Raw genomic sequence first — 27,047 nt, 5'->3', positions numbered from 1 at the left:
TTAAAATCAATCAATCAATAGCGTTTATTCTCGAGAGTACTGATCATAATACATTTTACATCAGGTTATATAATAAAGATGATGTCATAGGTTTTAATGTCCATCCTCCTCTCGGATACAATGGCAGTATAGTTAGAGTTCTCATTACTGTCTGCCACCTGTTAAACTATCTGCAACCAACCCAAGGTCTTTCCCCTCCCTGGGTAGAGACATCATTCTAGCCTGTCTGAAGATAAACCCATTCTTTCTAACAAGGAACACATAACATTCAACATTAAGATTATAATAAGATTCATTCTTACAGTAATATAGTAGTATTCTGTTTAGTTATAATTCTAAGTCAAATGTCTACATATTTTAGTCATTAAACACAAAAATCCCGTAACACTATATCAGCTAATTGATCATTACTGCGTAGGTTGTTGGCCAGTAAACAACTAGGACGATTACCATGGAAGTGATGGTTGAGTCTTACTCGATGGTCTCTGTCTTATCAATAAATTAAATTCTGTCTTAACTTTGGAAAGAGTAATAGCGTTTGTTTAGAACGCTCTGATACAGTCAGCAACCTTTCCAATTCTGATATCTTCTTTTATTGGGATTTATTCAACCCAGATGCAAATTCAGTTGCATTATTTTTAATAAAACCTTTGGTGGTATCCCATAGAATCTGAGGGTCATTAACCACATTTTTATTGATAATTATTTATTTATTTAGTTCAATTTCAAATTGATTACAGAAAGTAGGATTTTGTAGTAATGACATTTTTAAACGCCAGCTTGTGTCTCTTTTAGGAGATTCTGACATTTAAAGTAGTAAGTGTGGTGGTCAGACAAGCTCATATGTTCAATTTCTAGGTTCTTGATTGAAGAAAATAGAGGTGTACAGTACCTTCAGAAAGTCTTCACACCCCTTGACTTATTCCACATTTTGTTGTGTTACAGCCTGAATTTAAAATGGATTCAATTTAGATTGTGTCACTGACCTACACACAATACCCCATAATGTCAAAGTGGAATTATGTTTTTAGAATTTTTTACAAATGAATTAAAAATGAAAAGCTGAAATGTCTTGAGTCAGTAAGTAGGCTAAATATAACAACATGCATGCAAGCCTAAACAGTAAAATATCCTAATTGGTATTATCAATATGGTTTAAATTACCTTAAACATAGAAAAACATGTTAAATAAATGAATTGTGTCGAAGTCTATGGGACTGGCCATCTATCCTAAACAGTTTAGCCCATAGGAATGCAATGTGCTGTATCCCCACAAGGAAGCAACCCCAGTCTGTAGGTCACTTCAATATGTTGTCCATTGTTCATTAATTGGCGTGGAGTCAACATTGTCTAAATGTCCGGGAACATAGGCAATAAGTCCAATGTTCAGCAATAATAATAATAATAATAATAATAATAATAATTGTGTTCCTTTAACTCAATTGAGAGGGTTTCCTCATCATTGTCTTAGGAGCACAATCTTATAAAAGGATCGACAAGAAGCCTGGATCCAGTTCAGAAGCTATTCATTGATCTAAAATCTCTCATTTTAAGATTACAACAAAACACTTATCTCATATAACAGACATTAAATACATCTTTCAATCTGCAATTTTTTATTAGAAAATACAAAACTCACCTCATGAACAGGCAGGGAAGAAGACGGTGCAATTTCAATAAAATAATTTGCTTGGCTTGAGGGATGTTGGCAAGATGTATGGATACAACATGGATGGGAACCACAACCAGCATGGAACGGGATACTGTATCTGCGGCCCAAAGAGCACCCTCTTCCCTATATAGTGCACTATCTTTGACCAGGGCCCGTAGGGTGTTATAGACAATGAAGGGCTGTGGTCATATGTAGTGCACTATATAGGGAATAGGGTGCCATTTAAGACACACCCTGTGTCTTTAGGCTGGCTGGGACCTTGAGGAGGCTTCCACGTCTGTCACAGGCACCCCCTGCCTGGATGAAATTAATGTGCTGCTAGGTGCCTTCTGGGCCATTGGATTCATAAATCCCTGTTCAGTCTGAGTCTCTTGTCGTGGATGTGCTGCAGCAGAATCCTCCCTCTCTGCTCAACAGTGTGGATGAGAGGTTTCAGGCCACGTGCCCCCCCTCGGCTCTCCCAGAATTCCTTGTCCATATACAGGGAACTCAGGAGCATGCTCTCCAAACAGCCAGACTGGAGAACTGATACGGCTCTCTCTGGAAACCTGCCAGAAAAATACAGTAAGACTGTTAAATCCAGACAAATACCAGACAAAGGATAACAAACCCAATTGACTGAGCATATTGTGATGATGTGGCCTATTTTAGTTTCATCTACCAACAGTTATACTGCATCTATTCAGAAAGAAATAACAACAATGCATAGCTAGAGTTATGAAGATCCGCCCACTTGCTTCACTGGATTTAGGAAACACACATTAAGGCTGTGTGATGTGGGGTTGATGTAGGGTTCAACTGAGCTTCTGTACACTAAGGTGCTTCCTAAATGGCACCCAGTTGCCTATATAGTGCAGTACTTTTGGCCGGAGTTCTGGCAGACTAAGCCTATTGCCATGATTCTGTCTAGCCTTGAATAGAGACTGGATAATAGATGTTTGTACTCACTCATCGATGCCCTCTACTAAGCGGAAGTTGAGGTTGTCATGGGGATGATTTGGCCTGCCTGCATTGTCTATAAACACCAGTCTGGTAGGCTCTACCCTCCTCACCTGTAGAAAAAAACATTAACAGACAGTATAGTTTAGCATAAAGTATCATCAACACTAACTGTATCTCTTTGATAGATATTAATATAGTAATTATGAGATGAGATGAAGGCTCGAGAGAATAACTTTCTAGATATACTAGATATAACTTTTTTAGACCTCTCACTATATATCAAACTATAAATCAAAGTTTATTGGTCACGTACAGCGTTATAGTGTTATAGCGGGTGCAGTGAAATGCTTGTGTTATTAGCTCCTAACAATGTACTAAAAATGTCAAAGTACACAAAACCTCTTCAAAACAAACAAATGAGAAATCATAATTGTCAGGACAGATCCAGTTAACAACCCAAATAGCACTGTGTGAGTAATCCTATGAGTATATACTGCACATCAAGAAGACTAAGAATGACATGTACAGCAGAGGATACACTATATTACAGTGAGCTAGGTCAAGAATCCAGTATATAGATACAAAGTCAACTCTTACTCCTTTCTACAACAGCTGAAATAATAAAGCGTAATGTGCTTAATAGAATTCTATTTGTCTTTGTCAAGAGCGAGTACCACGTATCAGCAATGAGTTCAGCAGGTTCAGTGGAAAGAGGGAGTCATTTTTCCACAAAGCAGTTGTAAAAGAATAGTGATCATCTTTGTCCAACATTGGAATTCTCTTTGTTAAGAAGAAAAGGTCTGGATAGTAGTAATAATATTAATAAATGTAGAGGTCTGTTTACATTGTCCAATTAGATTATTTAGACAAGCCTCCTCCTTAACCTCCTTCAGGCTATTATTTTACATGATGTCCAAGTAAGTAAGTAAGCCTTGTCTGAGCCAGAATGGCCCATACATTATGTCCATGTGATGTTTTTTGGGGTGTGATATGGTAGTTACCAGGATGTGCACCAGCATTAGATCCTTTGAGTTCCTGCACTTGGTATGTAGCAGGTTCTCCACACATGGTTCTGCTGGGTCAGGCTGGAAACCGCAGCAGTACCGGTCCAGACGATCATTCACCTGCACGGGGGGATGGAAGAACATGGATTAGTTGGGATTGACCATCAACAATGTCCTTTCCATTGAATTACATACAGAACTGTGTAGCAGGGGGTCCCAATTGTTTTAGTTTTTACAATTCCTGATTGTATACTGATCTAAAACAACACATACATCTGTGATTCTTTACGCTAGAAACAAGCGGTAAAACACCCAAGGAAGACACGACTTTGATGCACATGGGATTATATTTGATTGGTCTCTATGACATTCAGAAGCTGAGCTAGGACCTTCTAAAGTCGAGGAGTGAAAGAAATTGGACTATGCGTAATTTCAGACTTTGCTTGGGAAGTAATCTTATACAATGTGACTCTGTGGCTATCAATTGATCTATTCACTTTGTATAAAATAGAATATGAATAATTTAATTGAGTGTTCATATAAATTATCATAATAAAACATGTTTGATAACGGTCTAGACTATATTCTTTATCCATTATTATGATTATTATCATTAAAAAACGTAGAATTGTAGGAAATTAGCTTCAGAACAACACCATTTTCCTAGTTCCCACAAATGAAACAAATTCAAGCTGGTGGTGTATTTAATATATGCTATCTCAATAAACAGTCATAAAAACAAGTGGTGGGGTGCATGACATGTTTTACATGTGAAAAAGGGGCCCTGGTGAACAAAGGTTGGGAACTCCTGATTTATAGGATCTCTTCGGTCCTTTCTTTATAAAGAACTTCAGACTCCAGAACAGCTTTCCAAGAGGAAAATCAAGGGTGACTACAAGAAACAAGTGGAAAATCTATTTACCTTCTGAAATCATCCACCATAGCAAATAACTCTTACCGCTTGTTCGCTATGCAGTCATTGATCATTTTGTTGACAGAAATCCAAATGCAAAGTGTTGACAGAGTTAGTGACAGTTACAGCTTAAGCCTTTGGCATGAGAGCGAGAGCGAGAGGGAGGTGAGAGGAGGAGTGGAATGGTGAGAAGAGGAGTGGGGGGATGGTGAGAGGAGGTGAGAGGAGGGATGATGAGGAGGTAGTTACTTGTGTGAGACAGACCCCTGCGGGAACGTTGACTTTGAGGTCAGAGGTCACCAGAGTTGATTACAGTAAAGAGGTGGTTCAGTCAGTGTAGGTCAATCACCTGCAGCTGAGGGCAAACCAGAGCAAGCTAGCGAAAGCAGTAAGACTGCTTCTTTTGCCACCTCATTTATTGCATTAAGTCCAATTCTATGAACAAGAATGCTATAGAAAAGCCAAACTTTTAAGTGTACTTTAAATTCATATCTATTGTAACTTCAGGCTGACTTCTCTCCACTTCACCAACTTCAATAATCACTGTTTAAAGAAGGAAGCTCTTTCTTCAAAGTTAACACCCATCATATCATGTTTTTTCATGCATGTATGCATTCACTGCAGTTGATTTGAATTAGCATTTTCACACAAAAAAATCCCTAAATATAATGATGCAACATCAACACCTGTGGTATCATTCTCTTCCTCATTACACCGCAGAACAAACCAACTATCAGGGGAGGAAGGGAGCAATGTCGTCATTGTTGTTAAACTGAGAAGTGAAGGCATTGCCACACTCCTCTGAGTGTTACCAAGGTGAGATGTGCCCCCAGGGCTGTCTGGGTCTCTCTGTGGTAAAACTCACACCACACCATTTTGCTTCACTTCTTTAGCGCCTTCAGGAGTTCTCACATCCCTACTACATTTCACCCTTACACTAGAATACACTCATTCACGTAGGGACAGAGTACAAGAGTCTCCTGGATACGGTTCCAGTGTTGACATACAGTATTACACAACCCCCAAGTCTCTGGGAAACAAGACATGCTATTAAGGTCTATATCACACACAATAACATCACAAGCAAAACAAAAAGCCTACTCACAACTAATTCCTAACAATACTTTGGTAGCCTTCTTAGCCTACAATGGCAATTCAAAGCATCCAAGGCAATGACCAACAACGAGGACAGTTGGCGCAAGGTCCTCTGTCTCCTCTGTTTTCCCCAGGCAAAGTGTGTGTGTGACCGTGTGTCCTTCACACTGTTCCCCTTGCTAATTGGTGTTAGGTTCCGCATCAGAGCCATTAGATGTGTTAAATGAGCAGGTAGGAACAAGTGTTACAGGGTCCCAGTCAGCAATTCCACTGAATCAATACAATCAATACAGTTGGCCATGTTACAGGTATTGGCTTCTGCAAAGAGACTACTCATGTATTATTCATACAGTGGCTATTCGCCTCCCAAATGGCACCCTATTCCCTATATAGTGCACTACTTTTGATCAGAGCCAGTCAAATCTGGTGCACTATATAGGAATAGCGTTCCATTTTGTATTCAGCCACTATTATCTCTCCCCACAGTTCAGTTACCCATTCTATTCCATCTCACAGAGAGATAAGACAGTCTTTCTTTAACAGATTTTTCTACAGCTGAGTTGGTTCAGTGATTGGGTGTTCTATAAAATTGTTTTCTATTTTTAATAGAATGGGTGGCATGGATAAAATGTTGTAATGGCCTCCAAAGTGAGAGAATATAGATTGAACACAATCAAAGAATGCAATTTGTGACTCATCTCTTTTAGAGGCATTTCAATTTTTTTATGTTTACTTTTTACTTTTTTTATGTTTTTATGTTTACTTTACCTCGTTATGCCTTAGAAAAATTGTTTCCTTCTCATTGTGAGACATTATTTTCTGAAACAATATGCATTCTGCCCGCAATCTGTATTGGCTATGTAACGATGACTGTTCACCCTGCAGTAACAAAGGAATGGATGGAAAAAGTAAGCCCCATAACATTTTTCTAAATGTTTTGTTTACTATGTGGTGTCCTTCATCCCCATAGTTGTTCTGCCAGTCATAGACCACCCTTTTCAAAGAGCACCTAACACTAAGTCTCCATGGCCTTGTAGTTTTCACCCATCCGAGTGCACCAGCACAATGTTGATTTCTTCTGGGATTTTTTCTAAACAAAGAAATTGACTTTCTTTTGGCTTTAGAGACGGACAGCGAAAGGAGCAGCTGCTATCACTTCCCTCTCAGTCCTTCCTAATGTGGACTTAGGTATCCGTGATTGCCGAGCATCACCATGGCAACCCTGACTTTGACTTCACACTGCCAGCGGCCAGTCATTGGGTCTTTAGAAGCCTGATGAAGACCGAGACTGGTGTGTGTGTACTTGTGTGTATCAAATATTGTACATTGTACTCTCTCTATACCATACGTACTAACTCTCTCTTACATGCAATGAACATCATTGGGTTGTTGGCTTCATTGCCACCTCTCATTCCCTAATGGCAGCTTATATATTCCCCATGCTGAGTTAGACTGACATACTATTCCATTTAGAGTGGGACTGTGGCAGAGCTGGCCTTATCAGCCCTGTCTTAATTACATCCTCTCAGGATGTCTCAGCTTTACAAACACGCACGCTCGCACGCACACGCGCGCACACACACACACACACACAAAATGATCCTCCATCTGGCTCTTACAAGGACCATCAGCCATCATTTATTGCACAATAAAGATCTCCAACTTCATTATAAATCACTGGCAGATCATAAACGAGTTTAAAGCTAAATTAGAGACAAACATTGTGTTGATTTTTTATTAAACTGCGCTGATACATTCATCTACTGTAGTAGGGAGAATGATAATGTTCATTCATCTAGTAGGAGAATGATAATGTTCATTCATCTAGTGGGAAAATGATAATGTTCATTCATCTAGTGGGAGAATTATAATGTTCATTCATCTAGTGGGAGAATGATCATGTTCATTCATCTAGTAGGAGAATGATAATGTTCATTCATCTAGTGGGAGAATTATAATGTTCATTCATCTAGTGGGAGAATGATAATGTTCATTCATCTAGTGGGAGAATGATCATATTTTATACATTTTTATTTCACCTTTATTTAACCAGGTAGGCCAGTTGAGAACAAGTTCTCATTTACAACTGCGACCTGGCCAAGATAAAGCAAACAGTGCGATAAAAACAACACAGAGTTACACATGGGATAAACATTCGTACAGTCAATAACACAATAGAAAATCTGTATACAGTGTGTTCAAATAAAGTAAGGAGGTAAGGCAATAAATAGGCCAAAGTGGCAAAGTAATTACAATTTAGCAATTAACACTGAAGTGACAGATGTGCAGATGAGGATGTGCAAGTATAAATACTGGTGTGCAAAAGAGCAGAAAAAAACAAAAACAAATATGGGGATGAGGTAGGTAGTTGGTTGGATGGGCTATTTACAGATGGGCTGTGAACAGCTGCAACGATCGGTAAGCTGCACTGACAGCCGATGCTTGAAGTAATGACTTATTATGTTGTATGTCTAGTAAGCTGATGGGATGCACTCACTACAATACTCTTCTACCTGTGATCCATGAAAAAACATAATTATCTGATAATCAATTACATTTATCGCTCCAGACAGAGAGATCTCCACACTCTTTTCATTGGCCGGCATCTTTTAATCAAAGGCAGTTTAGTGAGTAGAGTTCTTCAGATGATAAGACCTTGGCAATACAATCCAGTGCTCAAATAGGCTCATTATCAAGGACTGCCAGCCTACTATTAGATGAGGTCGGTGAATTTCATCCAGTGAGAATGTTCTTTAATATAAATGCAAAACAAGTGCTGAATCCCAAATGGCACCCTTTTTCTTTTGTATTGCACCACTTTTAACCAGGGCCCATAGGGCTATATTCAAAAGTAGTTCACTATATAGGGAATATGGTACCATTTGGGACACAACCAAGGACCGTTGGCTGCCATGAGTTTTCCCAGTCTGCCTGACCTCATGAGTCCTTATCAACTGGGCCCTCCATAGTGACGTTAAGTGAATCACTAGTTAACTGTCAGTTTATACAGCGTACTGGAATAACAACTTTACAAAACGTACATCTCTCAAGGTGAGGTGAGATTTCAATCAGAACTCTAGTCTATGCATTATTTCCATAGGTAGTCTTCACATGGTGTGAGTGAAAGGATATAGAACGCTATCAGTTTGGATGTGTACGTTTGAGTGGCAGATCAGGATAAAAATGAGTTAAGGTTATGGCTAAGGTTAGGGATACGGTTAGGAATTAAGATCGGGTTAGAAGGCCTGGCATTAGGAGGAATATAAAATCTAACAGTCACATATGAAATCTAACAGTCACATATAAAACCTAACAGTCACATCCACTACCTATCAGTTTTTCTGACCTCTTAACTCTAGCCAATTTATATCTTAAACGTTCAAATCAATGCTGTCAATAAGTTAAATAAAAGGGTTTAACAAGTGTGATTGGAGGATACAGAGTGTTATTAGTTGTTCTATACCTGTAGGAGGAAGTCAAAGAGTGCCAGGCGCCCCCACTCCGCATGGTGAACCCCCACACAGGGGGTCTCGTTGAGGGCCATGCCGCTGCCACTGCCACACCTGGCCCTCAGCAGGCTCTGGTACTGGGGCCAGGTGAGAGGGAATGAGTTCTGGTCATTGTCATCATCAGCCAGGTGCTGGATGCCTGGGTCCCACCACACAACGGGTCTGGCTGCCCCTCTGGTGTATTTATAAGGCAAGATGTCACTATGGAAGGCCCTGAACACTGTGGGCAGACTCCTGTTCAAGCCGAGAACACGGTCTAAATGGAAAGCGAAGACTTCGAACCAGTCGTCTGGACGTTTGATCAGGGCACATAGACCCTGTTGGCAGTGCCCACTGTGGTCAGCCAATGGAGCCCCAGGAGAAGGGGGATGATGAGGGGCACCCAGCCCTACATGGAGGACCTGTCCGTGGGCTGGGACCCTGGCCTTATTGATAACCTCGCTGCCCGAGAGGAACTCCATCTTGTGAATATCGTCCTTGCTGAGCCATGATACAGAGTCAGTGTCCTCAGTCCTTATTCTCCGTGTGTCAGTGTCTGGGAACTCCCTCTCTCCAGCTGACATCTTACACCAGTGGGCCTCCCCCTCACTCCCTTTCTCTGCCTCTGCTGCTGTTTCTGCTGTGGGTCGGGTCATTTTACGCCCAGACGAAGGCTGTCTGTTACGTTTCCTGAGTTCTCTGGGGACCTTTTTCACAGCCTGCTGCTTGGTTAGGTTCTTCCTCCCTGCTTTCCCTGCCTGCCCTGTCTGCCTGGTGTGCCCCTGGTCCTGCCTCTGTTCATCTGGAGTACATTTGTGCTCAGAGTCAGACAGGCCGAGTAGTAGAAGGGCGGCAGTAGAAGGGCGGCTCTGGCTGTGCGCTACAGTCTGGGTCACGGCTGGGTGGAGGTTCCCTTGTCTGGGAAGAGGTGGTGGCTGGGTGGAGAGCTCTGAACCACTGTAGTTGGTTAGATGTCTTCCATCATGCCTTATTAGCACAGCATTGACTGTCAATGGCTGGATATTATGTTGTTTCACTCTACTAGAACTTGGCAGCATCTCTTTCTTCTTTTTCCTTTTGGAGGCGATGCCCTTAGTTTTACGATTCTTCTTGTAGTTGTTGTGAGTTCTCTCATCTGTCATGCTAGCTGCTCTCCTATCCAGTTCGGGCTGGGCCATGACCAGGTGATGCTTGGAGGACTCTTTGACTTTGTCACTCTGTTTCCAACCTCCACTATGACCGTTGAGGGGTAGAGGAAGATGGTGTTGGTAGTGAGGGGCCAATGAGGCCCTTTCCCTGGGTCTAGCTCTCGCTGTATACCCTTCGGCTCCAGCAGAGCTCAGGCCTCGTGAGGGCAGCCTACGTGGCTCAGAGGGGGGGAAGGGGAGGGTGTTGATCACCACCACAGACAGGGTAAAGAGGAGGAAGAAGGCCCACACTGCCCACCTCTTGCAGCAGATCTTGGACCACACTCTCAAGGCCTGCATGCATGGGAAACAGGAAACAAAGAGAACATTAGGTCTGTAGTTGGGAGGAAGCCACCAAAAAGCCACGATTATAATGGAGCAGAGCCATAAATCAAAGATCATATATTTACTCTGTAAACTGTACGGTCACTGGTCGGCCACTTGAACTGAACAGCTCAGATTCCAGTGTGTGTTTACAGAAGACGGAACTTAAATCTTTCAGAGGTTGACAAATGCAAATATCGGTACACAGACTGAAGGACAAGGGAAAACCAAAAACATAGAAATGAAACAACCTGTGCTTAAAAAAAATGATTTGGTAAGTTATTCTGTTTAAAACACTAAGGAGAGGGAGAGAGAGAGAGAGAGAGAGAGAGAGAGTTGATCCACATGTATCCCGTCTGCAATGCACACAAGTGTAAATAAAGCCTTTTTCAGCCATAGCTGGGCTTTCCTCTGCTTATACTGTAGGAGAGTTACAGTTACTGAGTTGAGACAAATACTATGGCAAACACATAGATATTGCAGCATTCCCTTCTGCACACCAGATCATCTAGAATGTGCTGACAGACACTGTGTGCCAAATGGTATATAGTGCGCTCCTTTTGACTGGCCCATAGGGAATAGGGTGCCATTTGGGACACAGACAGATTCTGGATGGCTTACTTCTACTGCAGCCTCTATGATGATGAATTACTTTTCTGTGGCATAGGCCTAAATACAAACCGGTGCCATTCCATAAAGTCTCCATCGCATATAGAGTATGTATGCCATAGAGATAAATCAATTCAGATGGATCTCAATGGAATATGCTCTCAATGTTATGCAAACCTACTGTATGGTAAATCCAGAGGCAGTTATTTATCTGAATCACATATCAATGTAAGGATTAGGCTATTGTATAGAGCTATAGAGGCTATGGTATAGAGTTATATAAACTATGGTATAGCTATATAGGCTATGGTATAGAGCTATAAAGGCTATGGTATAGAGCTATAGAAACTATGGTATAGCTACATAGGCTATGGTATAGATCTGTAGAGGCTATGGTATAGAGCTATAGAGGCTATGGTATAGAGAGGCAGAGGCTATGGTATAGCTATAGAGGCTATGGTATAGCTATAGAAGCTATGGTATATAGCTATAGAGGCTATGCTTAAGCTATAGAGGCTATGGTATAGAGCTATATAGGCTATGGTATAGAGCTATAGAGGCTATGGTATAGAGCTATAGAGGCTATGGTATAGAGCGATAGAGGCTATGGTATAGAGCTATAGAGGCTATGGTATAGAGCGATAGAGGCTATGGTATAGAGCGATGGAGGCTATGATATAGAGCTATAGAGGTGATGGTATAGAGCTGTAGAGGCTATGGTATAGAGCTATAGAGGCTATGGTATAGCTATAGAGGCTATGAGCCATGACTACATGACTACATGGAATAATCCCCAGTTTACAATTGGCTCATTCATCCCCCTCCTCTCCCCTGTAACTATTCCCCAGGTCGTTGCTGCAAATGAGAACGTGTTCTCAGTCAACTTACCTGGTAAAATAACGGTAAAATAAAAATAAAAACTCTCTCCCACCTCAGTTAAACCAAGCAATAAAATCTTTTTAAAAATGACCCTTAAAACACCACCTCACTGCACAACGTGGACTCTGAAGACACACACATTATTCTTAGTAATGTAATATAGTATTGTAAAATTGTAATACAATCATGTCAATTTGTATGATGTAATGTTTAATTTCTGTATGGACCCCAGGAAGATCCCTATTAGAAACAGCTAATGGGGATCCTAATAAAATACTAAAGACTAAATATTATGGTTCCATTCGATCTTCACATACATACAGTATTATTGTGAATATAACTTAGCTTCCTCCATCTTTTTGTTTCTAATCTTTTCTATTTTGTCTGCGTTACATTTAGATGAATATTTAGTAACAGTGACTAGTGAGAAACTGCCATCAAGGATCATCTTTACTGGCCCACAACGCAACTCTACTAATTACATAACCAATAGTAGGTGAAAGCAGTCATCTCTCAGAAAGACAACCTACATCAGCTGTCCTTCTGCCTGCCTCTGTCCTGTCCTCGCTCCTCTCTTTCTCTGAGGGAATTCAACCGAAGGAATGTTTCAAACCCATGAGATCTTTTCCCAGTCGGTGGCTGACGACAGTTTTACAGCTTTCCCAGACCCCACCTGCGAATGGATTTCATTATGCTCTTCTGAAAGAATGTCATGCCAGTAGTTCTGACTGAGTCAGGGTCCTGATGGGCTTTTAGATGTCCGTGGAGATCCCTGTCTGAATAAGATCTATTACTTACCCAGCTGACTTACCCAGCTAACCCCCAGGCATATGAATAGTAGATCTGAGATAGTTGGATAGGTAGAATATACACTGCTCAAAAAAATAAAGGGAACACTTAAACAACACAATGTAACTCCAAGTCAATCACACTTCTGTGAAATCAAACTGTCCACTTAGGAAGCAACACTGATTGACAATAAATTCCACATGCTGTTGTGCAAATGGAATAGACAAAAGGTGGAAATTATAGGCAATTAGCAAGACACCCCCAATAAAGGAGTGATTCTGCAGGTGGTGACCTCAGACCACTTCTCAGTTCCTATGCTTCCTGGCTGATGTTTTCGTCACTTTTGAATGCTGGCGGTGCTCTCACTCTAGTGGTAACATGAGACAGAGTCTACAACCCACACAAGTGGCTCAGGTAGTGCAGCTCATCCAGGATGGCACATCAATGCGAGCTGTGGCAAGAAGGTTTGCTGTGTCTGTCAGCGTAGTGTCCAGAGCATGGAGGCGCTACCAGGAGACAGGCCAGCTTCCTAAGTGGACAGTTTGATTTCACAGAAGTGTGATTGACTTGGAGTTACATTGTGTTGTTTAAGTGTTCCCTTTATTTTTTTGAGCAGTGTAGTATATCACCAGAATATGGTGGTAGCTCCATCTTGCCCTCTGATAGGCCAGGTGCTTGCAATCCTCTCATATCTACAGAAGTGCCCATAGGGTGTATATCTAGGGATTAATTTGCATAAGATATGTCCTGCACCTATACTGTACTGTACATTGTAATAAGCTCCTGATCAGCGGAGATATTGTTTGGCGGTGGGTGGATAAAGCTGAAGTTTCACCATGCCACTGTCCAACACCCTCACTCCAGTGACGCACTGCACCAGCCTCCACCTGGCAAAGCCAGAAGACCCACTCACACTCACTGATGAAACCTGCTCTCCAAGAACACATTAATCACATTCCAACGTTCTGGAATTTTGTGGAAGTGATACAGATGCACCCTGTCTTGACCCTTTCCAAATCCTGCACAAAAGTAGTGCACTATATAGGGAATAGGGTGTCATTTTAGACGAACACAAGGTCTATTTTCTTGTGGGTTTTGTGCCACGGGCGGGTGTAGCTATGGAGCATTGGTTAGGATAAGCAAAGGCTGAGTCCCAAAACGCACCCTATTCCCTATTTAGTGCACTATGGCCCTGGTCAAAAGTACCGCACTATATAAGGAATAGGGTGCCATTCGGGATGTAAGCCAAGTGTCATCTTGTCCAGTGACTCAGTTTGTTTTCTCAGTGGTTTGGCCAACCCGCTCTAATTAGTGGTCAGGCATGTAGCACCTTGTATGTCTGTGTGTCTGTGTGACCATGTGACTGTGTCAACATGAAGACATCGTGTTGATTCTTAGTGGCTTTAGCACTTCTCTTTATACCAGACATGCACAGCAAGGGGGTATGATACACAGCTCAACACCAAACCACAGCACAATAAACAACAAGACAAATGCCTTGGTGTCACATTTGATAAGAATTTTAATCATCACAAAAACAAAACAGCACGAAATTGACACACAGTCATTGTTGTATTGCATGGTTTCTGTAGAACGGTTTTCAGTTCACATGCTATTTGATCTGTTACATGGCCACACAGCACATCTTAGCACCTACAGTTGAAGTCGGAAGTTTACATACACTTAGGTTGGAGTCATTAAAACTAGTTTTTCAACCACTCCACAAATTTCTTGTTAACAAACTATAGTTTTGGCAAGTCGGTTAGGACATCTACTTTGTGCATGACACAAGTAATCTTTCCAACAATTGTTTACAGAGATTATTTCACTTAATAATTCACTATATCACAATTCCAGTGGGTCAGAAGTTTACATAAACTAAGTTGACTGTGCCTTTAAACAGCTTGGAAAATTCCAGAAAATTATGTCATGGCTTTAGAAGCTTTTGATAGGCTAATTGACATAATTTGACATAATTTGGAGGTGTACCTGTGGATGTATTTCAAGGCATACCTTCAAACTCAGTGCCTCTTTGCTTGACATCATGGGAAAATCAAAAGAAATCAGCTAAGACCTCAGAAAAAAAATTGTAGACTTACACAAGTCTCCCATCCTTGGGAGCAATTTCCAAAAGCATGAAGGTACCACATTCATCTGTACAAACAATAGTACGCAAGTATAAACACCAGGGACCACGCAGCTGTCATAGCGCTCAGGAAGGAGACGCTTTCTGTCTCCTAGAGGTGAACGCAAATCAAGTGCAAATCAATCCCAGAACAACAGCAAAGGACCTTGTGAAGATGCTGGAGGAAACAGGTACAAAAGTATCTATATTCACAGTAAAATGAGTCCTATAATCGACATAACCTGAAAGGCCGCTCAGCAAGGAAGAAGCCACTGCTCCAAAACCGACATAAAAAAAGCCAGACTACGGTTTGCAACTGCACATGGGGACAAAAATCGTACTTTTTGGAGAAATGTCCTCTGGTCTGATGAAACAATAATAGACCTGTTTGGCCATAATGACCATCATTATGTTTGGAGGAGAAAGGGGGATGCTTGCAAGCCGAAGAACACCATCCCAACCGTGAAGCACAGGGGTGGCAGCATCATGTTGTGGGGGTGCTTTGCTGCAGGAGGGACTGGTGCGCTTCACAAAATAGATGGCATCAGAAGGGAGGAAAATTATGTGGATATATTGAATCTCAAGACATCAGTCAGGAAGTTAAAGAATCGTCGCAAATGGGTCTTCCAAATGGACAATGACCCAAAACATACTTCCAAAGTTGTGGCAACATGGCTTAAGGACAACAAAGTCAAGGTATTGGAGTGGCCATCACAAAGCCCTGACCTCAATCCTATAGAAAATTTGTGGGCAGAACTGAAAAAGCACATGCGAGCAAGGAGGCCTACAAACCTGACTCAGTTACACCAGCTCTGTCAGGAGGAATGGGCCAAAATTCACCCAACTTATTGTGGGAAGTTTGTGGAAGGCTACCCAAAATGTTTGACCCAAGTTAAACAATTTAAAGGCAATGCTATCAAATACTAATTGAGTGTATGTTAACTTCTGACCCACTGGGAATGTGATGAAAGAAATGAAAGTTGAAATAAATCATTCTCTCTACTATTATTCTGACATTTCACATTCTTAAAATAAAGTGGTGATCCTAACTGACCTAAAGACAGGGAATTTTTACTAAGATGAAATGTCAGGAATTGTGAAAAACTGAGTTTAAATGTATTTGGCTAAGGTGTATGTAGACTTCCGACTTCAACTTTATCTAACACAAAGAACACTAGAAGAATAGAGAAAGTATACAGTAGCTTAACTCTATTGAGTGGAGTCATCCTCGTCAATTACCTTTCTTGCGGTGATCTTTACCAATTGTTGTTCAGCATTTGTCTGTGTTCCACTTCAGTCTAATTCCAGCTATGACAACCGCAAGGCTGGAATTCTATTAGGCTATAGCCTCCCACTCGTTTCAGCAGGCCAGGTGTCTGATGCCGTTACCTTCTGTTCCATTCTTGTTACATCTCTTCTCCTTTAGTAGACGGAACGCTCGAGGACAGGTTAGCAGGAATGCTGAGACATGCAACAAATGCTTTACAGGATTCAAAGAAGATTACGAGAAAATCAGTCTCATTATTTTCTGTGTTTAGTGGAGAGGGGGAGGAGGAAAAAGAGGAGAGAAAGGTGGAAGTAGGGAGGGAGAGTGGGAGAGAGAGAAAAGGGGAGAGAGAAAGGGAGAGGGTGAATACTGTAGATGAATAGCATTAATATTACACAGAGAATAGCACCTAAAAAGAGCTCCCAAAGTAGCCTTGTTCAGTGGGAGGAAAACAGACTGGCTTGGTCAGGGTTTAGGGACTGTCACAGTCATACTCTGGAAAAGCACTGGGTTGCAGCTCTATTAGCATAACCACGTACATTAGCATGTGGAGGGAGGCTCTCTCTCTTTCCTGCTGATATGTTGTAGTTAATCACCCGTTGAGAATGAAACTCCTGCATGGCAGAACAAAGGAGTACATTCTCTCGCCATTCTAACATGGCAAAAAGGATACACTGTGACTACACACAGAATATTATTCAGTTAATGGACATCATCTACTTGGTAAAGGGCATGTATGAATTGTACGTGTGAAATTGTGTGAAAACATATCTACTTGCATAAGTGCACGTGTGTCTATCTATGTGTATGGTGTGACGACCCTCCCACTCTGACTGCCGTATTCTTTCTCTTTACTCTCGTTTTCCTTATTAGGATGCCGGTGGGCGGAGCCGGGAGGGTCGTCAGTGACATGGGACACACCTGGGCTCGGGTGTGTCCCAGCATAAATACACCTCTTCCCCATTCATGGAGGAGACTCTCTCCATGCAGACACCTTTATAGATTTTTATGCATGACATTTATGCATGAGAACACTCACTTACACTACTGATTACACACACCATTATTAATTGTATTTAGTTTACTTTATTTAATAAATATATTTTGTTATTCCTTGTCTCCAGGTTGTCTCCCTTTTGTTACGAACTTCGAGCCGGTTCGTGACAATGGGCACAGGAAGTTTGGGCGATATTTTCTAACATGAAATGAATTGCTTCCATGTTCATGTAGGTTATTATTGTGTACATTAAATAGATGTTCTAGTTAAAGGGAATAATTACTGTCTCACATGACCATTCAGTCCCAGCGCTGAGGCAACTTTGAAAGAGAAAAATAAGCGAGAACCTCCCTTTCAATAAACCACATACAACAAAACGCTAACAAAGAATGCAATAAATCCACTGACTGCTTTGTAAAACCACACAGAACATCACATCAAACCATTCTGCTGTAGTGTTGACTGGTGACTGGTGAGGGAGAACAAAGTCCATAATCTGACAGTAATATGACATGATGGCATGGAAAAGGCAGCATGAGATCTCTCCACTGATGTCAGACAGGGGAAGACCTTAATTGACCTTAATTGTACCTTAGTCACCACATCTCTGCTACCTGAGAGATCACACTGACCGGAAGTGTTATGGAGCAAAACACAGCAAAACATTATCGCAAGATGGCTATGCTGAAAGGAAAGGAATACACAGTTTCATGAGGGAGATTGGGAGAGAGAGGAAGTGGTGCAGTAATGCACATGACGCCCCAGGCCGGATTAAAGTAGTCTTACTGGCAACACACACGTACACAGACAAAACACACACACACACACACACACTTACATGCACGCACGCACACTCAAACACTCTCTCTCGCTCTCTCTAGATTTATAACAATGCTGTGTTCCAAGTGACCTTGACAATACCACAATACCTGATGATGCATATTTCACTGCAACGACCCCATCCCATGGGAAAAGAAACCAGCTCGTCTCATAGACGGAAACTGCTGCTCATCATTCGCCTCTCCAGTCAGCATCAGCAATATCCTCCTTTCCACTGGTCTCTTACTATACCACAGAGGGCCATTCTCATAATGGGCTAGTCATAGGTCTATATACTGCTTTATACCCCGGGACCTGGGAGAAAGAGTGGTGAGATAGGGGCCCAAACAGAACAACAGTGCTTTTATTCTCCTCTTTAACCAAGCCTCTCTCTGAGTGACAGCCAGGCTGATACAGGTGTATTTCTCCACTGCACACAGAGAGACCTTCAGTGTAATGACTTGATGATGTTAATCTACAAAGGGAACTCTGCAGGTGTGTGAGAGAAAGACAGGACAGAGAGAGAGAGAGTGAGAGTGTGAAAGAGAAATGGGGAGATAGAGAGGGGAAGAGGGGCAACCGTCTGCTGCTTAGCCTGTCCTGTGCACGTGTGTTTGTGTGTGTATACGTGTATGTGTCTGTGTGCATACGTGTATGTGCCTGTGTGTATACGTGTGTGTATACGTGTATGTGTGTATACGTGTATGTGTGTATACGTGTGTGTATACGTGTATGTGTGTATACGTGTGTGTATACGTGTATGTGTGTATACGTGTATGTGTCGGTGTGTATACGTGTCTGTGTGTATATGTGTATGTGTCTGTGTGTATGTGTCTGTGTGTATACGTGTCTGTGTCTGTGTGTATGTGTCTGTGTGTATACGTGTATGTGTCTGTGTGTATATGTGTATGTGTCTGTGTGTATGTGTCTGTGTGTATACGTGTCTGTGTCTGTGTGTATGTGTCTGTGTGTATACGTGTATGTGTCTGTGTGTATACGTGTGTGTATACGTGTATTTGTCTGTGTGTATATGTGTGTGTGCCTGTGTGTATGTGTATGTGTATGTGTCTGTGTGTATACGTGTGTGTGTGCCTGTGTGTATACGTGTGCACGATCAGCAACGCCTCTTTGTTATGGCAGAGACGTCAGTACTCAGTATAGGAGTGTGACAACAGCCGATCTGCTGCAGTCAATGATTCACTCACACACAGTGTGAGACTGAAGAAGTCAGCCCAGTGCTGATTATATCACTTTGTGACATCAGCTGATGTAAATAAATTTGATTGTGTTTACTTGATATCAATCAAATTCAATCAGACACAAAAGAGACAAATAGAGACCACTACACATATTCTACACACACACACACACACACACACACACACACACACACACACACACACACACACACACACACACACACACACACACACACACACACACACACACACACACACACACACACACACACACACACACACACACACACACACACACACACACACACCACACACAGGATAGTCATGATCCAAACATTCCCCAAGGCTATACTGCCACTGTGTCAGAGGAAAATCTACAAGGTAACGCCTACAAGACAAGAGGATCAGTGTAGCCTACGGTGAGGTCATCAGTCAGTTACTTTTCAAGATATTCCCAAAGAACAAAGGCAATTTGAACAGGACACTAGTGTGTAGTTATTCAAATGATGTATGAGAGCAGCATGTCCTAGTGTGATGTTGAATTACAAATTGGTATCACCCACCTGCAGTATAAACTGCTTAAGGTCAATTGACTGTCCTGTGGCAGTGTGGCTAGCTGCTGATAACATTGTATTCTATGCATGTAAATGAATACTGACAATTGACTTCCCATGGGGCACACTGTTGATGCATTTAGCCGGCTGAATACATTTGTGATTTACTACACACGCACACACACACTCACACAGACCCACACACACAGAGACGTTAAGCAGGAGCCTTAATAGTAGTCAGTGCTCTCTGCTGTGCACGTTATAGGCCACGTGCCAGACCCTGCCTGCACAGTGATAAATAATGTCACACACACTGTGGTGTAAAGTACTTAAGTAAAAATACTTTAAAGTACTACGTTAAGTAGTTTTTTGGGATATCTGTACTTTACTTTAGTATTCATATTTTTGACTACTTTTACTTTCACTTCACTACATTCCTTAAGAAAATATTGTACTTTTTACTCGATACATTTTCCTTCACACCCAAAAGTACTCGTTACATTTTGAATGCTTAGCAGGACAGGAACATAATCTAATTCACGCACTTGGACATCCCTGGTCATCTACTGCCTCTGATCTGGCAGACTCACTAAACACACATGCTAAATGATGTTTGAATGTTGAAATGATTTATACTTTTACTTGAGTCATTATCTATTAAGGTATCTTTACTTTTACTCAAGTATGACAGTTTGGTACTTTTTCCACCACTACACACACACTGGTACTGACTTGAGCACATGTTTACCTTTTCAACTGTTGCAAGTTGAAATCATAATCTAAACATTTCACAAAAAAGCCTGATAGACTAAACAATTTAAATGAACTGTCATGCTTCCACCAGTCATGCATGTTAGTAAATTAAGGAATGTGTCACGTTCCTGACCTGTTTTCTGTTGTTTGGTATGTGTTTAATTGGTCAGGGCGTGAGTTTGGGTGGGTAGTCTATGTTATGTGTTTTCTATGTTGGGTTAATGGGTTGCCTGGTATGGCTCTCAATTAGAGGCAGGTGTTTGGCGTTTCCTCTGATTGAGAGCCATATTAACGTAGGTTGTTTCACATTGTTTGTTGTGGGTGGTTGTCTCCTGTGTCTGTGTCTATGTTGCGCCACACGGGACTGTTTCGGTTTGTTTGTCCGTTCGTTCGTTTTGTGTAGTCAGTTTTCCTGTTCGTGCGTTCTTCGTGTATATGTAAGTTCGTTAGTTCAGGTCTGTCTACGTGCGCTTGTTATTTTGTAATTATCAAGTGTATTTCGTGTCAGTGTTCGTCTTGTCTAATAAATCATTATGTATTCATCACCCGCTGCGCCTTGATCCACTCTCTCACCGAAAGACAACCGTTACAGAACCACCCACCACCAAAGGATCAAGCAGCGGTGTAACGGGAGAGAGAGACAGCGCACGAAGGAGGAATGGACATGGGAGGATGTTTTGAACGGCAAGGGTTGCTACACATGGGAGGAGATCCTGGCTGGAGAGGATCGCCTCCCATGGGAACAGCTGGAGGCAGCTCGGAGAGCGGAGGAAACCGGAGAGAGGAACCGGCGTTATGAGGGGACGCGTCTAGCACGGAAGCCTGTGAGTAAACCCCAAAAATTTCTTGGGGGGGGGCTAGAAGGGAGAGTGGCGAAGTCAGGTAGGAGACCTGCGCCCACTCCCTGTACTTACCGTGGAGAGCGAGAGTACGTGCAGACACCGTGTTACGCAGTAGAGCGCACGGTGTCTCCTGTACGTGTGCATAGCCCGGTGCGGGTTATTCCACCTCCCCGCACTGGCAGGGCTAGAGTGAGTATTGAGCCGGATGTCATGAAGCCGGCCCTACATATCTGGCCACCAGTACGTCTCCTCGGGCCGGCTTACATGGCACCAGCCTTACGCTTGGTGTCCCCGGTTCGCCTACATATCCCGGTGCGGGTTATTCCACCTCCCCGCACTGGTCGGCGACGGGGAGCATACAACCAGGTAAGGTTGGGCAGGCTCAGTGCTCAAGGGAGCCAGTACGCCTGCACGGTCCGGTATTTCCGGCGCCACCTCCCCGCTCCAGACCAGTACCACCAGTGCCTATCCCACGCACCAGGCCTATAGTGCGCATCGAGAGTCCAGTGTGCCCTGTTCCTGCTCCCCGCACTAGCCTTGAGGTGCGTGTCTCCAGTCCGGTACCACCAGTTCCGGCACCACGCACCAGGCCTACTGTGCGCCTCAGCGGGTCAGAGTCGGCCGTCTGCTGTACTGCGCGTCTGCCCAGCGCCGTCTGAGCCATCCGTCTGTCCCGAGCCATTAGAGCCGTCCATCAGTCAGGAGCCGCCAGAGCCGTCCGTCAGTCAGGAGCCGCCAGAGCCGTCCGTCAGTCAAGAGCCGCCAGAGCCGTCCGTCAGTCAGGAGCCGCCAGAGCCGCCAGCCAGTCAGGAGCCGCCAGAGCCGCCAGCCAGTCAGGAGCCGCCAGAGCCGCCAGCCAGTCAGGAGCCGCCAGAGCCGCCAGCCAGTCAGGAGCCGCCAGAGCCGCCAGCCAGTCAGGAGCCGCCAGAGCCGCCAGCCAGTCAGGAGCCGCCAGAGCCGCCAGCCAGTCAGGAGCCGCCAGAGCCGCCAGCCAGTCAGGAGCCGCCAGAGCCGCCAGCCAGTCAGGAGCCGCCAGAGCCGCCAGCCAGTCAGGAGCCGCCAGAGCCGCCAGCCAGTCAGGAGCCGCCAGAGCCGCCAGCCAGTCAGGAGCTGCCCTCCAGTCATGAGCTGCCCTACAGTCATGAGCTGCCCTCCAGTCATGAGCTGCCCTCCAGTCATGAGCTGCCCTCCAGTCATGAGCTGCCCTCCAGTCATGAGCTGCCCTCCAGTCATGAGCTGCCCTACAGTCATGAGCTGCCCTCCAGTCATGAGCTGCCCTCCAGTCATGAGCTGCCACCCAGTCACGAGCTGCCACCCAGTCCGGAGCTGCCACCCAGTCCGGAGCTGCCACCCAGTCCGGAGCTGCCACCCAGTCCGGAGCTGCCACTTAGTCCGGAGCTGCCATTAGTACAGAGTTGTCCCTCTGTCCTGAAGCTACCTCTCTGTCCTTAGCTACCTCTCTGTCCTGAGCTACCTCTCTGTCCTGAGCTACCTCTCTGTCCTGAGCTACCTCTCTGTCCTGAGCTACCTCTCTGGCCTGAGCTACCTCTCGTTCCTGAGTTGTCTCCTCTATGTAGGAGGGGCCTTAGTGAAGGTTCCTGGACCATGGTCGGGGGCGAGGGTCGCCACTCAAAGGACGCTAAGGAGGGGGTCAAAGACAGTGGTGGAGTGGTGTCCTCGTCCACCGCCGGAGCCGCCACCGCGGACAGATGCCCACCCAGACCCTCCCCGTGAGTTTTAGGGGTGCGCCCGGAGTTCGCACCTTGAGGGGGGGGGGGGGGGGGGGGTTCTGTCACGTTCCTGACCTGTTTTCTGTTGTTTGGTATGTGTTTAATTGGTCAGGGCGTGAGTTTGGGTGGGTAGTCTATGTTATGTGTTTTCTATGTTGGGTTAATGGGTTGCCTGGTATGGCTCTCAATTAGAGGCAGGTGTTTGGCGTTTCCTCTGATTGAGAGCCATATTAACGTAGGTTGTTTCACATTGTTTGTTGTGGGTGGTTGTCTCCTGTGTCTGTGTCTATGTTGCGCCACACGGGACTGTTTCGGTTTGTTTGTCCGTTCGTTCGTTTTGTGTAGTCAGTTTTCCTGTTCGTGCGTTCTTCGTGTATATGTAAGTTCGTTAGTTCAGGTCTGTCTACATGCGTTTGTTATTTTGTAATTATCAAGTGTATTTCGTGTCAGTGTTCGTCTTGTCTAATAAATCATTATGTATTCATCACCCGCTGCGCCTTGGTCCACTCTCTCACCGAAAGACGACCGTTACAGAATGATGCCTAGGGATATACTGTATGTTCTAAACTTCAGGCCTTAGTGACAGCTATGAAAAACATGAGCAAGAATGTTCTAACCATATGGCTGCAGTGTGTGAGCACATTTAAGAAGGTCTGCTTTTAATCTGACATGCCATGGCAAGAGAGGAACCTCAGAAGAAGGACGACATTTTTGGTGCAAAATTGGCCCAGAATAAGCAACATTACATTCTTTCTATATCGTAACACAAAAACAAGACAAAAGATCGATTTACCAACAAAATCACCACTATTTGGTGATAAAAACCTCCTGCCAGACCTCTCCTCCTCCCCTCCTCTCCTCACCTCACATCCTCCCCTCTCCCCTCCCATCCTCTCCTCGCCTCGCCTCTCCTCTCCTCCCTCCTCTCCTCTGCTCCCATCCTCTCCCCCCTCCTCTCCTCACATCCTCTGCTCCCATCCTCTCCCCCCACCTCTCCTCTGCTCCCATCCTCTCCCCCCTCCTCTCCCCCCTCCTCTCCTCTCCTCACATCCTCTCCCCCCTCCTCTCCTCTGCTCCCATCCTCTCCTCTCCCACCTCCTCTCCTCTCCCCCTCCTCTCCTCTCCTCCCTTCCCATCCTCTACTCTCCCCCCTCCTGCAAATGTATTTTCTATGTGGATTACTGAGATTATAAACAACCTACAACCCATCAGAGTTTTTCCTGGTCCCCAGTTGGACCTGTTTTTCCATCAATATACACACTCTGGAAACCTCAGTACCACACACAGTCCTGCAGCCACATACCCGGTCCAATCTTACCATCAACCTTTTACCGGGAGCCATCTTTCCCCTCATGCTCTCTGGGAGATGTAAAGATGCTCCAAACCCATCAGGCCTCATAAACAGGAGCTTATAGCCAGAGCTCAGAGCTGTTATGACACGTTCCTTTCTTCCCAGTGAAAAGGTCAGCTCACTAGGCAGAATTCCTGCACAGTGCACACTGAAACCTATGAAAGTGTATACTGTATGGGTTTCACTGATCGCGCACACACACACACACACACACACACACACACACACACACACACACACACACACACACACACACACACACACACACACACACACACACACACACACACACACACACACACACACACACACACACACACACAAAAAAAAAAACCTAGATGGAAATTATGTGAGTTATAAAAGTTCAGACGCCAGTGTTTGGATGGTAATTTTGCCTACTTCACGGAGTCCTACTAGTCCATATAAAGAGATCCACAGCTACTGTAGAACCTGTTTAGGACTAATATGAAACTGTATTTGACTCCAGTCTTTTCATTACAATTCAATAATTTTAAGTAGTTTTTAGTTTATGGCATAAGGGCAACATAATGTTAAGTGTTTTCTAAATTGAGAGGGCGTTGTTTTGTCCCCCTGAACTGCAGTGGTGTGGAGTCCTGTCCTCCTAACAGATTTACTTGGAAGCCAATATTACATGGGTCATTCATAATGCATTGAGGCAACAAACATTCCATCCCATCTGAGACAGGAACCATGGGCTTATTTGGACTGCTCTGCTCCGAGACCCAATACCGCCTGGAATATAGTATTTGACAGCGGCCCTCCCTTTAAGCGCACAAAGTTATGGCACTGCTTTCACTTTCAAAGCAAACACGGGAACTGAAATACAACCATGGATGGACGGCACTCACAGTGCATTGTGTCTAACCAATATCCTGTGGGGTTTGAGTTTTTTTTGTGTGTCTGAGTACAGCAGTGAATTCCAATCGGTGCCTAACACTTTTTTTGCCAGGAGTAGTAGCGCTCCTCAAAATGTAAAAATAACACAATAAATAACAGGTTGTAAAATTCATGCTTCATTTAAGGTCCAATAGATGAGAAGTTTGAGTTATTCTTAGATTCCATGGAGCTGTTCAAACCAGGGTCTCCTGTCTACATGTGTGGCATCATTTAAGAAACTGTGAGACTGCAGGGGCTGGCTGGTGGAACTGGGAGACTTGATTCCTGATCACCTAATTGAAAGAGTGTTTTGACTAAAACCTTTTAAAACTTTTTGTAAGAGGGTTTACTATCAACTTTAATATTTGTAAGGCATGAACATATAATTTTCTATCAGATTAATATAATAAAATATCATGCTTTCTCAATATGCAAGATAATCGGAATATAAACATGTATTACTTCTAGTCTCTCCTCTCATTCTACTGATACTCTTACCATAAGTAATGACACTTCACAAGTTTCTCTGATCAGGAGTCAGTGCAGAACAGACATAATGGATAGTGGAAGTCAGCTCTTGGTGCTGATGTGTCAAAATATGACCGATAACAAATGCTCTGAGCTGACCACTTTCTTGCTTCTTTTCCTTCAGGCTAAATAGGATTACAATTCCGTATCACATGAAATAAAGGCACACATTATTTCGGCGATATAGTGTGGTCTACAGATAAAATTGGTTTAGCTTTTTTAGCCAAACGGTTTGGAAGTTGTCTATTCTGCAGCTTTATCAGGAACAGAATCAACAAGAGTGCAGCAAGACTATGCAAATTCAGCACTTTCACGTGGATGCACAGACTAAAATAACGTTTGAAATTGTGTTATCGGGCAGGAAAAATGCTGATTTAAGGAAACACTTACCATCGTTTTCCCCACTCGGGTGCATTCCACAAGGAAAGTTTACAGCGTTTATTATAGTGCAAACACGTCCGGTGACACCATTTAGATATGGTTACACGAACTTTATTGAAGACTAGACAGCATTGGTTCTGAAGAAGCAGCGTGCGTAAAATCTCCGGTTTCTCCACAGTACTTTTTCAATAGACTATCACTTGAACATTTGAATTCAGCTATGTTTAATCTCCTTCTAAAAGCTACATTGCAGTTGTCATTATTGTAGGGTACTTTGGCATTAATAAAGGTAACAATAAATCTCGCAAATTACAATACTTAAGTACGTTTCAGTGGCTTCAAACTTCCGTGGTAGCCTACTTCTCCAGAAGAAATCCCAACCCACAGTTTTGCTTTAGTGGAGCATAGGCATATATCACAAGCAGCCCTCACTCCCGAGGGACCCGTGCGTTTCGGGGGAAGGTTATTTCACAGTAAAAGTCCTCTTTCTGGGACTAGATGGGTATTTGGTAGACTCTAGGAATGCGCTGTAATTTGAGAGCAGGCGGCCTGCCCGCGCAGCGCTTGCGTGGTCTAGCTGTCCATAAACTGGAGACAGGCGCCTTGAAATTGCAGAGCACGTTTTTAAATTCGTCGTGAAGCCTAATTTGAATAACAGGCACGCACATATCCTTGGTGGATGAGAGCAATAAATGATAAGAA

General features: G+C 43.5%; 1 protein-coding gene across 1 annotated transcript; it reads right to left on the bottom strand.

Annotated features, from left to right (window-relative positions):
• On the bottom strand, positions 1-26,798 carry LOC129837789 (Golgi-associated kinase 1A-like). Its single transcript, XM_055904230.1, has 5 exons — positions 26,355-26,798; positions 9,090-10,595; positions 3,616-3,738; positions 2,621-2,724; positions 1-2,220 (listed from the first exon to the last, which is right to left on the bottom strand). Exons 1-5 carry the CDS (start codon positions 26,355-26,357, stop codon positions 2,016-2,018), a joined length of 1,941 nt encoding a protein of 646 aa, XP_055760205.1. The 5' UTR covers positions 26,358-26,798; the 3' UTR covers positions 1-2,015.
• Positions 26,799-27,047: the final 249 nt, after the last annotated feature.

The sequence above is a fragment of the Salvelinus fontinalis genome, chromosome 38 (genome assembly GCF_029448725.1).
Source record: "Salvelinus fontinalis isolate EN_2023a chromosome 38, ASM2944872v1, whole genome shotgun sequence".
Taxonomy (NCBI): Eukaryota; Metazoa; Chordata; class Actinopteri; order Salmoniformes; family Salmonidae; genus Salvelinus; species Salvelinus fontinalis.
The sequence above is the reverse complement of the archived record's forward strand: the minus strand, read 5'-3'. Positions and strand labels throughout refer to the sequence as shown.

Excerpts from the sequence above, each read along its gene's own strand:
- LOC129837789 (XM_055904230.1), bottom strand. Across the intron at positions 3,739-9,089 it reads TCTTTGACTTCCTCCTACAG|GTGAATGATCGTCTGGACCG; the intron begins GTATAGAACAAC and ends CCCCCCGTGCAG. Across the intron at positions 2,725-3,615 it reads TAATGCTGGTGCACATCCTG|GTGAGGAGGGTAGAGCCTAC; the intron begins GTAACTACCATA and ends TTTTTTCTACAG.